This window comes from Scheffersomyces stipitis, chromosome 3 (assembly GCF_000209165.1).
Source record: "Scheffersomyces stipitis CBS 6054 chromosome 3, complete sequence".
Taxonomy (NCBI): Eukaryota; Fungi; Ascomycota; class Pichiomycetes; order Serinales; family Debaryomycetaceae; genus Scheffersomyces; species Scheffersomyces stipitis.
Genome location: NC_009043.1, coordinates 711,298 through 724,935, shown reverse-complemented (window position 1 = coordinate 724,935; position 13,638 = coordinate 711,298). Strand labels below are relative to the sequence as shown.

The following is a 13,638-nucleotide window of genomic DNA, read 5'->3' as shown; positions in this document are numbered from 1 at the left end:
ACCTGTCCGCTCAACTGTTTTGTATCTGCAGCATCACATATTTTTTAGCAAGGTGATTAATATTTACATATTTTTTTGGTACGTTTTTCGCCCTAGTAATATAGCCATAAATTGTAACTTTATGTCAATTAGCCGCTGAGTATATATAACCCAGGCAATTCGTGCCTTAAAGCAAGACCAGATTCTGATCTTAATTTTGATATATACTATCAACTATTTTGTGTCTGTAGCAACTAGCCTATTCCGTTAATAAACTCTAAAAAGGACTTTTTCACTTTACGGCGAAAAGAACCAAGCACGGTTTAGTACATTTTCACATTGAAAAAACCACACGGCTAACAGCACTTTTTAGAATTCTTTTTATTGAGTTCAATATAATTGCGTTCCCAACACCAACTCACGAGATTATCGTGTTTCTATATCAGTTGCTGATTGCGAATTGCTAATTTCAAGTATGTCTTCTAAGGAAGAAGCTAGTCGCCAGTCCAGTGAATCTGGGAGCGATGACGTCGTGGATATTTTCCATGGCCAACACTACGAAGGTCAAAAGTTAGAAGAAGAACCCACTGATGAACAAAGAAGATTGGAATTGGTCAGAACTGTCACCGAACTTAACTCCCAGAGTGTGTTAGACCGTTTAGAAACTTTATCCAGACAATTGTCGCAACACACTACCAGAGATGGTAAGATTGTCATTGACCCCCACGATTTCGACTTGCACAAGATTTTGGCAAACTTCGTCTATCTTGCCTCAAACCAGGGTATCAGATTGAGACAGTCCGGGATTTCCTTCAAAGACTTGTCCGTTTTTGGTGTAGATGAATCCTTTGCTGTTGTCCCAACTGTGTCTGAATTGGCCAAAGGTCCAGTAGGTGCAATCCAGGCTGCAATGGCCAAAAGAAAGGTCCCCGACAGAACTATTCTTAACAAACTCAATGGTTTGGCCAGGCCGGGTGAAATGATTTTAGTGTTGGGTAGACCAGGAGCTGGTTGTTCATCATTCTTGAAGGCTTTGAGTGGAACCGATTTTGACTTGTTTAAAGGTGTGGAAGGAGACATCAGGTACGACGGTATAGACCAAAAGACGATGTTGAAGAACTTCAAGAGTGAGTTGATCTATAACCCGGAATTGGATATTCATTTCCCTCACTTAACTGTGGAACAAACTTTGAAGTTTGCTATTGCTTGTAAAACTCCCAACATGAGAGTTAACGGAGTTTCTCGTGGCCAGTTCATCAATGCCATGAAGGAAATTTTAGCTACTGTATTCGGATTGAGACACACCTATCACACTAAAGTCGGTAATGATTTCATAAGAGGTGTCTCTGGTGGTGAAAGAAAGAGAGTTTCTATCGCAGAAGCCTTGGCATGCAGAGGTTCCATTTACTGTTGGGATAATGCCACTAGAGGTTTGGATGCCTCAACTGCCTTGGAGTACGCCAGAGCCATCAGAACATCCACTAATTTGTTGAAAACTACAGCATTTGTAACTATTTACCAGGCTGGTGAACAGATTTACGAAACATTTGACAAAGTCACTGTTTTGTATAAGGGAAGACAAGTCTATTTCGGACCAATCTTGGAAGCCAAGGCTTACTTCGAGAACATGGGATGGCAATGCCCTGCCAGACAGTCTACAGCAGAGTTCTTGACTGCTATCACCGATCCTTTAGGTAGAACCGCAAAGCCAGGATATGAAGACAAGGTACCTTCTACAGCTGAAGACTTCGAACGTTACTGGTTGAACTCACCAGAGTACAAGAAGATGATTGACGAGATTGAAGACTACAACAATGAAGTCAATAGTGACGAAACCCAAACTAAGTACTACGAATCGATCAACCAGGAAAAGATGAAGTACGCCAGACCACAATCCAAATTTACCATCAGTTTTGTCGAGCAATTACGATTAACTACTCTCAGAGGTTTCCAAAGAATCTGGGGAGACAAAGCTTATACGGTGACGTTGATTGGGGCTGGTGTCTCACAAGGTTTGGTTGCTGGTTCACTTTATTACAACACACCTGAAACTGTTAGTGGTGCATTTTCCCGTGGTGGTGTAGTTTTCTTCGGGGTTTTGTATGTTTCGTTGATGGGTTTAGCAGAAGTTTCTGCATCGTTTGCTAACAGACCAATCTTGATGAAACACAAGAATTATTCTATGTATCATCCTGCCGCCGATGCTGTGGGAAGTTTCATTACGTCTATTCCTGTTGCTTTCTTGGTATCGTTTTTCTTCTTGATTATTCTTTACTTCTTGTCCAACTTGGCCAGAGAAGCAGGTAAGTTCTTCACGGCTCTTTTGTTTGTGTTTTTATTGCAGTTGACTATGTCGGCTTTGTTCCAGGCTGTTGCTTCGTTGAATAAGACCATTTCGAGTGCTAATGCCTTTGCGGGTGTTCTTGTTCTTGCTTCGCTTATGTACTCGTCTTACATGATCCAAAGACCTTCAATGCACCCTTGGTTCAAGTGGATTTCCTATATCAACCCCGTGTTATATGCTTTTGAAGCAGTTGTTGCTACTGAATTCCATGGACGTCATATGTTGTGTGATGGACAGTATTTAGTTCCTAGTGGTCCTGGCTTTGAGAACTTGTCTCCTGGTGAACAGGCTTGTTCATTCAAAGGGTCCGTTTTGGGTCAGACTTGGGTTTTAGGTGACGAATACTTGAAGACAGCTTATACTTACAGCTTCAGTCATGTCTGGAGAAATTTTGGAATCATGATTGCCTTCTTGATTTTCTTCGTTACTGTCACTGCTTTAGGTACTGAATTTGTAAGACCCATTACTGGTGGCGGTGACAGATTATTATTCTTAAAGGGTAAGGTGCCAGATCACATTGTTTTGCCTCAGGATAGATCTGCTTCGCCAGACGATGAAGAAGGTCTCTCTGGCAAGTACGACAACGAACTCGGTAGTGAAACTACTGCCGAGAAGCATGCTAAGAACAATGTATTTGAAGACTTGAAATCGAAAGATATCTTCGTTTGGAAGAACGTTGACTATGTGATTCCGTACGACGGTAAGGAGCGTAAGTTGTTAGACGATGTGTCCGGATATTGTATTCCTGGCACTTTGACGGCTTTGATGGGTGAATCTGGTGCCGGTAAGACCACCTTGTTGAACACGTTGGCTCAACGTATCGATATGGGTGTTGTTACTGGTGACATGCTTGTCAACGGAAAACCTTTGGATTTGTCATTCAGTCGTCGTACTGGGTATGTGCAACAACAGGATATCCATGTCGCGGAAGTTACTGTGAGAGAATCGTTGAGATTCTCAGCCCGTTTGAGAAGATCCAACGATATAAGCGACGCTGAGAAGTTGGAGTATGTTGAAAAGATTATCCACGTTTTGAATATGGAAGACTACGCTGATGCTTTGGTAGGTAAGTCAGGTTCTGGTTTGAACGTTGAACAAAGAAAGAAGTTGTCTATTGGTGTTGAATTGGTTGCAAAGCCTTCCTTATTGTTGTTCTTGGATGAGCCTACTTCTGGTTTGGATTCTCAATCTGCTTGGGCTATCATAAAGTTGTTGCGTGATTTGGCCAACGCTGGTCAATCCATCTTGTGTACCATCCATCAACCTTCTGCTACTTTGTTTGAGGAATTCGACAGATTGTTGTTGTTAAGAAAGGGTGGTCAGACTGTCTACTTTGGTGACATTGGTGATCAGTCTAGAGTTATTTTGGACTACTTCGAACGTAACGGTGCTAGAAAATGTGGATCTCAAGAAAACCCTGCTGAATATATCTTGGAAGCTATCGGTGCCGGTGCTACTGCCTCCACGGAGTACAACTGGTTTGATGTTTGGTCTGGCTCTGCAGAGAAGAAAGAAACCGATAAGGTTCGTGACCAATTGATATCTGATTTGGCTTCCAAGCCAAATGACGAATCAGGCTACACTGCAAGAGAATTGAACCAAATGAAGAACCAGTATGCTACTCCTTACTGGTACCAGTTTTGGTATGTTCTTGAAAGAAATGCTTTGACGTTCTGGAGAGATCCTGAGTACATTGCTTCTAAGGTCTTCTTGATGACTATGTGTGGTTTGTTTATTGGGTTCACTTTCTTTGGCTTGAAGCACACGATGACCGGAGCCCAAAATGGTATGTTCTGTTCTTTCTTAGCTGTCGTTGTATCTGCTCCTGTTATCAACCAGATTCAAGAAAAGGCAATCAAGGGACGTGACTTGTTCGAAGGTAGAGAAAAGTTGTCTAACACTTACCACTGGTCATTGATTATGATTTGTCAGGTAATTGTTGAAATGCCTTACTTGGTATTTGGTGCTACTCTTATGTTCGTCTCTCTTTACTTCCCCACCCAAGCTGATACCTCCGGTCCTCATGCTGGTGTCTTCTACTTGGCACAAGGTATCTTTTTGCAATCGTTTGTTGTCACATTTGCCTGTTTGGTTCTTTACGTGGCACCAGATTTAGAAACTGCTGCGGTCTTGGTTTCTTTCCTTTACACCTTTATCGTCGCATTCAGTGGTGTTGTGCAGCCGGTGCATTTGATGCCCGGTTTCTGGACCTTTATGCACAAGGTCTCTCCCTACACCTATTTCATTCAAAACTTGGTTGCTTCCTTCTTGCACGGCCGTCCTATTCACTGTAGTGAAAATGAGCTTGCTCTCTTCAACCCACCGGAAGGCCAAACCTGTCAAGAGTTTGCTGGTAGCTTTGTTGCAGCCAGTGGTGGATACTTGGACAATCCAAATGCTACAACTCAATGTGGTTTCTGCTCCTTCAGCAATGCGGACCAGTACTTGTTGACTATTGGAGCCAAGTATTCCTACGTGTGGAGAAACGTTGGTTTCTTCTGTGTGTACTTCATCTTTAACATCGCTCTCGTGTTGTTCCTTTACTACAGTTTCAGATACAAGAGATTCAACCCATTTGCTATCTTTAAGAAGAAGTGATTACTGGATACCTTTCATTCACTTAAATTACTTGTATATACCTTTTGCCTAGCTTCATTCATTGCACTGAGCATGGCCCCTGATTCATTAAATATGTTAGATAATGTGAATTTACCAAATTTGTGCATAGTTCAGTAATTCGTGTTGTGTTGTAGTACAATAGCAAGATATTCTTTCGTTGAAATGGTGGTGTAGCTTAACAAATGTAGGAATAAAGTAATCTCAATAGTTACATCTTTATAAGTAGCACATATATTGAATATCTCCAAAGTATAAGAATTCTAACGATAAAAATAAAATGGACATGTTTAGGGTTTAAAGAAATGAAGGAATAGTTCGTAAGCAATAGTCTGCGGCAGCAGCAGATATACCTAGAGGCTGCATTCAACTTCATTGCCATTATTTATAAAGGCGAAGAGTAAAAATTAACATAACAAAAAAGCAAAAAGCAAAAAGCAAAGAGTAAAGTAAATATTAAGCAAAGTATCAAAGTCTATAAGGATCACTGTGGTTTGAGTAGTTCAAACGAACAGTACAAGTTCTTGTCCACACTCATGACAGCACCAAAATTGTCGAACTCTCCACAATAGTTGGGAGCCGAGAAAACTGTCACCAACTTTCTCTTATTGAAAAATTCGTAACCATCTTCAACGACCATGTGGCCTCTGACTACCAAATCCATTTTGAATGTGGAGCAGAAATAGTCAACGTGTTTCTTACCGAAGCAGTAAGATACACCACGGTCGTTTTTAGGCCAGTTGGTAACACTGAAGTTCTTGATTGCAGGATCAGGATCAGACCAAAGTAAGTCGGCCAATAAGCCTCGCTCAGGAATGTCTGTAGGTCTCCTTATGTTGTCGATCTGTTCCAAGTCATGCAAGTCTGGTGACAAGCCTCCATGGATACAGAATATCTTATCGTTGATCGTTGCAGCAATGGGCAATGTGTTGAAAACGTCAATGAAGACTTTCCACATCTTATGATTGCCAGAGATAGCAGGCAATCTTCTCTTACACTCGTCATAGAAACCGTAGATCTTCGTGATGTTAGCTGACTCATGATTACCTCTCAACATAAAAAAGTTCTCAGGATACTTAATCTTGTAACATAATAAAAGAAGAATGGTTTCTAAAGACTTGTGCCCACGATCCACATAGTCTCCCAAGAACAAGTAGTTCGAGTATGGAGGATAGCCACAGGTGTTGAAGATACGGATCAAGTCATGGAACTGGCCATGGATGTCACCTACAATCTTTACTGAAGGTGACAATCTTAATAAAGTAGGCTGGTCCAAGAAGATAGAGCGGGCCTTATGTAAGATAAATTTAATCTCGGAACTTGTCACAGGCAACTTATCCTTGGTGTGGCGACTGGAAGAAGATTTTGGTTTAGTCATTCCAACAGCAAGTAATCTGTCTATGACGCTATCCACATCTACATCCATCTTTTTGTTAGCATAAACCAAAGGTGGAGAGCTGGAAAGGCTAGACGAGCTGGAGGAGACGTTCTTCGTCAACTGTCTTCCAATCATCTCTCTGGTCTTTTTGTCGTGTTTCTTCAAGTTGGAAATCGACAAGCGATCAGAGTCTACAGACAATTTAGAAGCCTGTCTACTTCTCGACTTTGACCCTCTTTTAGGCTCAGGAGTCGATTCTACAGACGTTTCTGCCTCGGCGATGGCGTCCAACTTTCTGGCAGAAGATGTTTGTTCTCTGACTTCAACTTTATAGAAGAAGTTCTTCCCAGAAGGAGAACTGGAGCCTAAAGACGAAAGCAGATCTTCATCATTGACTTCACCTACAGTTGTGAATACTGGCGACATGGCTGAAGAGTCAGACTTGTCGCTTTCTACAGAGGAGCCGTACTCGGACATAGGCATGGCTGGCGGAGTCAAAGTGTCAGGAATGGCAACGCTCTTGTTACTACTGTTGATGTCTCTGGCTGTTGCTGCAATCGGAGAACTTGCCGGAGGCGAGGAGTTTGACTTCAATAAATGTGCCATAGACATTCCGATTTCAAGATCGAGGTCAAAGTCTGGAGGAGACTGTTTTCTGGATTTGACCTTCTTTTTGATACTAATACTGTTGGAGTTCTTGGTATTGTTGGTATTTTTATCGTTCTTGATGATGTTATCATCTTTGATGTTGCTTTTACTATTGCTATTACTAATGCTGTTACTGTTGTAATTTGATGCAGCGGTAGCTAGGCTGCTACCGGGTGTCGTTGTCGTCGTTTGCGTCGTCGATGTCGTGTCGTGTTGGTGATTTAGATGAGATAGCGCAGGCGCCGGCTCATCTGGCTCAAGTTCACCAGAACCTGTCAGTGTTGAGGAGGAGGACGTCGGCAGAGGATCATCTTTAGATGGGCTATTACCCATAGTTATGAGAAATACGGAAAGAAGGGAAAGATAGAAGGCGGAGGACCAGGCTAACGATTAGCAGGATACGAAAGTAGTTAGTAAGCAAAAGATAAAGAACAAGGAATAAGAAGAAAGAACAAAAAACTAATTTCGCTAATTCCAATACTGAGAAAAAAGATAAAATCGACTTTTGAAAAGTCAGCGAATTGCGTTTTTCAGCTGCAATGAGAATGAAGCGGAATCTGCAGTCCTAAAGTCTGCAGTGAATGTCGTCTGTATGCAATAACTGTGGAAAAATGTTGTGTCGGGCACAGACAAAAGGAGATAGGCTGGGTAGAGAGCAGCTAAGATAGTGGTAGAGATGGACACAAAACCGGGACAATTCAATCGCTCGATGGCAGGATAATCCGACTCAAATAAAGCTAGAAAACCAGAACAGCTGGGAACGCTAGCTTATCAGACTGGACGAACCTGTTTCCTTTTTGGAGACGTGTTTTGCTGTCGTGTGTTTCTTGAGGAAATCCCCGTTTTATATACCCATCTCCACAGCAGACACTAAAGTCACAAGAACCTTATGGTCGTCGTCTGCAGACACTTGGAGTCAGACAGAGGGCACGTTGTCAGCTTACGTTATCTGAAAGTGCAGGATTTCCGACTCGGCAGCGTCTTTTGTGCTCGATAATGGACAATATGAAAATGAACATTTCTGCTGCTTACATAATGAGCGTTCAAGATTTGTGAGCGAAAGTACGAGAAATACGACATTTTGAAATGGATATTGGCACTGCTGAATGGACCAATGGCGTCTCTTCTGTGTTAAGTACGGAGTGCCGGTTCTTCTGAACATTCCGCCGTGTTGGAGAATGTCACATGACCAAGGCTTCCAGAGACACGAAAGTGAAGAGGAACAAGGAGGTTATGCTGTGTGCACACTGTGGGTGGGTGGTTACTGGCTGTGGATGGCTGTTGGCTGTGGATGGGTATAATCTATGGCTTGGCTTTGGAATGGCTTTGGAATGGCTGAGGCTATGGGGTAAAGACTTTGAAACTGGCAGGAGAAAATTTTGAAAGGAAAGAGCTTTGTGTCATCTATCTACAAAAGGTTTTGTAGATTTCGCAGCCAGTTTCACAGACAGAGGAGGGAGAAAAGCGACGACAGAAGAAAGTGGCAATGTGGGAAAGATGGGAGTGAAGTCGAAATGTTGTCCTAAGTGCCACTTGACTGATGGAGTAGAATACAGATCTCTTGTTCGGAGGCATTCAAACTGCAAAGATACTGAGATCGGTTGAGGGTACATTTATGATTGTAAAAGTATCATATTTGTAGCAACGAGATTTTTCGGCTTGGTGACTACAATTTGAACAAATGCTAGCACCAGTAACTATTATGTAACTTTTCAATTGCTTCTCTGTAAGAATTTGCCAAGTTGTATATTAATTTATGAAGTATTTGCTGCGAAAAATGAGATATTACTCAAATTCGTTTGTAGAAAAGGGAACTATTATGAAATCATGATCGCTTCAACTCCATCTATTCTCCCTACTTATAGTATTGTCCTGTTTCATGTTAATATTCATTTGTAAGTAAAAATTGCAGCCTGTTCCTTCCATAATTGTTTGCTTGGTTATCAAAAATTGGTTGCACAATGTTGATTGCCTAATCGAGAGAGAACGCGCACGCAATTCTTCATCTACGCTCAACTTGTGGGGGTTCAATATCTGAAGAGCGATTCGATTTACACTGTTCTCTGCTATAACAAGATATCTGTTTCAAGGTTCATAGCAAAGGTAGTCCTCAGTTTCTAGATATACGTGCAATTAATTGAGCTCAAAAACGAAAATTTCTGTACTCATTTCCACACATTATCAATCATACAATTCTCAGAAATATCATACGGTTCTTCTGCTACCCACCAGTTCTGACAAATTGTAATACCTTTCTATTCAATTGAGCCGGACTATTGCCAAAGAAACCCATCAACCGAAGAACACAACCATCACTCCATTGTCATTTTGCAATATCAGAATTAGAGTCCTGTGGGAATTCGGTTGGAACCCCATTTTTCAAGAATAGACAACTGAAAATTCAGGTATCAATTCAAAGCGATCTAATTTTTCATTTATCTACAACAAGTACTCATTTATGCTCCGTTGGACAAGACAGTTTTCCGTCATGTCATCCAAAGCTTTCAACAGTGCCCGTTCCATCGATAGCCTCGGATCATCGAGCCTTAAACCCATCGCTTCTGCTGGAATTCTCATTATCGGGGATGAGGTTCTCAACGGAAAGATCTTGGACACAAATTCACACAACTTCGCCAAGTTCTGCTTTAATAAGTTGCTGATTCCCATGAAGCGTACCATAGTATGCGGCGACGATAAAGACGACATCGTCAATTCCCTCAGAATATTGGTGGAACAAGACAAAGTGGACTTGATCATCACCTCTGGAGGTTTGGGCTCTACTCACGACGATATCACCTATTCTGTCTTGAGTGAGTTCTACAATATCAATTATGAACTCGACAATAATGTTGTAGCTAGAATGCACAGACTCAGAGGCTCGTATCTCGATCTGCTTTCACAGGAGCAATTACATGCCTTTTACAAGATGGCCACTTTACCAGTTTCAAAAAAGCCAGAAACGACCACAGAAACGATTTTTCTCGACGAACAACTCTGGTTTCCTATCGTTGCTATAAACCACCAAGTCTACGTATTGCCTGGAGTTCCGCAGTTGTTCAACCGACTGATAGACGAGCTTGAATCGTATCTCAAGACTAGGATCGTTTCTTCAGGCTCCGCTCTTTCAAGATTCTACGTGAAGACAAAGTCTAACGAAAGCGAAATGGCTCCATTTCTCACCAAATTGCAAAATCAAGTAGACGGAAAGTACGGCGTTGGCACAGTCAAGTTGGGCTCGTATCCTCATATGGACTGGAAGATCAATACCATCAGTATTATTGGCAAGATTCCTGAAATTCTGAAACAGAACTTGAGGAATATTGTACAAGAAGTTGTAGATGGTATAGGAGGAAATGCTGCCGAAATTGACCAGACAGAAGAAGACAAAATGACCAATGAAGCTCCACCAGCAAAGACGTCATTGTAGTCTATAGAATAATTAGATAACTATACCTTCATTCTTATACATTTACATTATTTATTATACTATTAACAGATACTATATCAAAGCATATAGCTATTGCTATAACGTTGTTCCACTATTGTCTAAATTGTTCTACTGTCTGAAGAGTTCTACTCTTGCTTGAATAGTTTACTCTAACTCTACTACTAGTCTACAACAATCAATTACAACTTCTCAGCCAACAATTGGGTCACTTCGTTAACAGCCTCCTTAATGCCTTCAGGTTTGTCACCCATACCTTGGACGATGTTGCCTTTACCACCAGCCTTACCACCAATCTTGGCAGATACAGCTTGAGCCAAGTCGCTGGCATTGACACCTTTGGCAATAGCTTCGTCAGCAATGTAACAACCATGAGCAACCTTGTCAGTTAAACCAGTGATCAAGTACAATGATTTGTCCTTGTGCAGCTTCTTGAGCAAGTTAAAGGCTTCAGTGATGGCTTTGGCGTTAGCGTTGATTGGAACATGAGCAACCAAGTAGTCCCCAGCATCTTTCTTTTCCAACCATTCATTGACTACATCCAAAGTCTGTTTGGTTTCAGCCTTCTGTTTCGTCTTCAAATCGTCCTTGATGGACTTGTCGATCTTGTTGAACTTTTCAGTTAACTTCTGCTTGTCCAAAACGGAGATCGACAACTTCTTCAAGGCTACACCCAACTCCTTGGCCTTGGTTTCCTTGACAGAACCAAATGGTAAGCCAGCAGCGTGGTCCAATTCAGCTTCGAACTCCAGGGCGATCTTCTGAACAGCATGAGCATCATGACCTGTGACAGCCACAATTCTTCTGATACCCTTGGCGATACCGGATTCTTCAATCACGACCAAGTCCTTGATGTCTCCCGTTTTGGCTACGTGGGTACCACCACAGAACTCAATCGAAACTTTGTGCCAGTCAGCCTTCTTAGGCTCAGCAAGCAAGTCTTCTACAGGAACACCGATGGAAACAACTCTGACTGGATCTGGATACGTTTCTCCAAAGACAGCTCTCAAGCCGTTGATTTCCCTTGCTTCGTTCAACGAAACATCCTTGTAGAAAACCTCTTTGTTCGACTTGATGTACTCGTTGGAAATAGATTCAACGGCAGCCAACTCCTTAGGAGTTAATGCTTGTTTATGAGAAAAGTCGAATCTCAACTTTTCTGGAGCAACCAAGGAACCTCTTTGATCAACAGAGTCGCCCAACACTTCTCTTAAGGCATAGTTCAACACGTGAGTACCAGTATGGTTATTTCTGATGGGCCATCTTCTCAACTCATCATAGGTTGCAATGACGTCATCCTTGACATTCAACGAGCCTTCCACAATGTTACCAGTGTGAAGAACATAACCACCATAGACTTGAACATTGGTGACGTTAAATTCAGCTTTACCGTCGATTACCAACTTACCAGTGTCGTAGATCTGTCCACCCTGTTCAGCGTAGAATGGAGTTTTGTCCAATAAGACTCCGTACTGTACAGACGAGTCATCAATAGAATCAACGAATCCAGAGCTAGAATAGATGGCCTGGATAGTAGCCTTGATGTTTTCTCTGCCATACTTGGCAGAGTCGTCAGTCTTGCTGACGTTAGCATTGGAGTCTAATTCCGACAAGGAATGAACATCCAACTTGACCAATTCCACACCGTCTTTGTTGCCTATAGCCTTAGAAGCTTCTTTGGATTCAAGACGGGCCTTTTCAAAAGCAGGCTCGTCGATCTTTAAGCCGGCTTCTTCGGCCATCAAACGAGTCAAGTCCGATGGGAAACCGTATGTGTCGTACAATCTCCACACATCTTTTCCAGACAAAGTCTGTTCTGGAGTCTTTGACGCGATGATGGCGTACTGTTCAAACAACTTTTCACCTCTATCCAAAGTCTTAGCAAACGACAACTCTTCTTCGTTCAAGATTTCCTTCAAGTCTTGGGCACCATGGACGATTTCAGGGAAAATCTCTTTGTTCTGCTCGATGACAACATCAACCAATTGTTGGAAGAAGGAACCAATGGGGTAGTTCATGTATTTGCGCACATAACGAGAGCCTCTTCTTAAGATACGTCTCAAAACATATCCAGCACCGTCGTTGTTAGGAACACCACCGTCGCAAATGGCAAACGTCAATGTTCTCACATGATCAGCAATGACACGGTAGGCCGTATCAATACCGTCGGTGTCTTCAGCGCCGAATTTACCACCGTAGGGTCTGATACCCGTGATGTCTCTGATCTTGTCAAAGATGGGAAGAAACACGTCGGTATCGTAGTTGGAAGATTTGTCCTGCAAAACAGACACCAAACGCTCAAACCCCATACCGGTATCGATGTGCTTGGCTGGCAATGTCTTTAACGAGCTGTCGGCCTCTCTGTTGTACTGGATGAAGACGATGTTCCAAACTTCCAAGACGTTGGGGTCGTCCTGGTTGACGAGAGAAGCAGCGTTTCTACCTCCAATACGGTCGTAGTGGATCTCAGAACAAGGACCACAAGGACCCTGGTCGCCCATTTCCCAAAAGTTGTCCTTAGCGTTTCCTGGCAAAATGTGGTCTTCAGCGACACCAACCTTAAGCCAGAAAGACTTGGCCTCCAAATCTGGTTCCAAACCCTGCTTGGCGTCACCTTCGAAATACGTCACATACAATCTGTCTTTATCCAAGCCGTAGACCTCAGTCAAAAGCTCCCAGGCCCAAGTAATGGCTTCTGGCTTGAAGTAGTCGCCAAAGGACCAGTTACCCAACATCTCAAAGAATGTGTGGTGATACGAGTCACGGCCGACGTCTTCCAAATCGTTGTGTTTACCACCAGCTCTGATACACTTCTGAGAGTTGGCAGCTCTCTTCAATGAAGCGAGATCCGAGGCTGGGTCTGCAGTGCCTAGGAAGATAGGCTTGTACTGGTTCATCCCAGCATTGGCGAATAAGAGAGTTGGATCATTGTGTGGAACAACCGAGGAAGAAGGAACAAACTTGTGGTCTCTTTTATTGGTGAAGTAGTCCAAGAAGGTGGATCTGACTTTGGAAGCCGTCCACTCGGACGTGGTAGTGGTGGACATGGTTCTCTTGAAGAGGGTCTTGAGCATGAAGAAGAGAAGAGTGAAAAATTTCAGATTTGAAGATAGAAAAAAGATACTGAATATGTGCGCACGCGAAAGAAAGAGGTAGAATTAGAATAGATAGCGAGATGGTGATATTCCGTATAAAATGACTCAATTAAGAAGACATGGTACTTAGATA

At 42.5% G+C, this 13,638-nt stretch overlaps 4 protein-coding genes across 4 annotated transcripts; 2 read left to right on the top strand and 2 right to left on the bottom strand. All coding sequences in view use genetic code 12, as the record gives it.

Moving 5' to 3' along the window:
• Positions 1–553: 553 nt before the first annotated feature.
• CDR2 (ATP dependent transporter multidrug resistance (SNQ2)) lies at positions 554–4,921 on the top strand (the record flags this gene model as incomplete). The annotated part of the gene is made up of 1 exon (XM_001383734.1): positions 554–4,921. A coding segment is annotated over one exon (4,368 nt), but the record flags the coding sequence as incomplete, so codon positions are not given.
• Positions 4,922–5,423: 502 nt separating this feature from the next.
• Positions 5,424–6,365, bottom strand: PICST_43575 (predicted protein; the record flags this gene model as incomplete). Its single annotated transcript, XM_001383384.1, has 1 exon — positions 5,424–6,365. The coding sequence occupies one exon, from the start codon at positions 6,363–6,365 to the stop codon at positions 5,424–5,426; it is 942 nt and encodes a 313-aa protein (XP_001383421.1).
• A 3,160-nt stretch (positions 6,366–9,525) lies between these two features.
• CIN1 (3'-phosphoadenosine 5'-phosphosulfate sulfotransferase (PAPS reductase)/FAD synthetase and related enzymes) lies at positions 9,526–10,338 on the top strand (the record flags this gene model as incomplete). Its single annotated transcript, XM_001383733.1, is given in 2 exon segments — positions 9,526–9,906; positions 9,919–10,338. Coding segments are annotated over 2 exon segments (801 nt in total), but the record flags the coding sequence as incomplete, so codon positions are not given.
• Positions 10,339–10,429: 91 nt separating this feature from the next.
• ALA1 (Alanyl-tRNA synthetase, cytoplasmic (Alanine--tRNA ligase) (AlaRS)) lies at positions 10,430–13,465 on the bottom strand. Its single transcript, XM_001383383.1, has one exon. It carries the CDS (start codon positions 13,455–13,457, stop codon positions 10,593–10,595), a length of 2,865 nt encoding a protein of 954 aa, XP_001383420.2. The 5' UTR covers positions 13,458–13,465; the 3' UTR covers positions 10,430–10,592.
• Between the last annotated feature and the right edge of the window lie 173 nt (positions 13,466–13,638).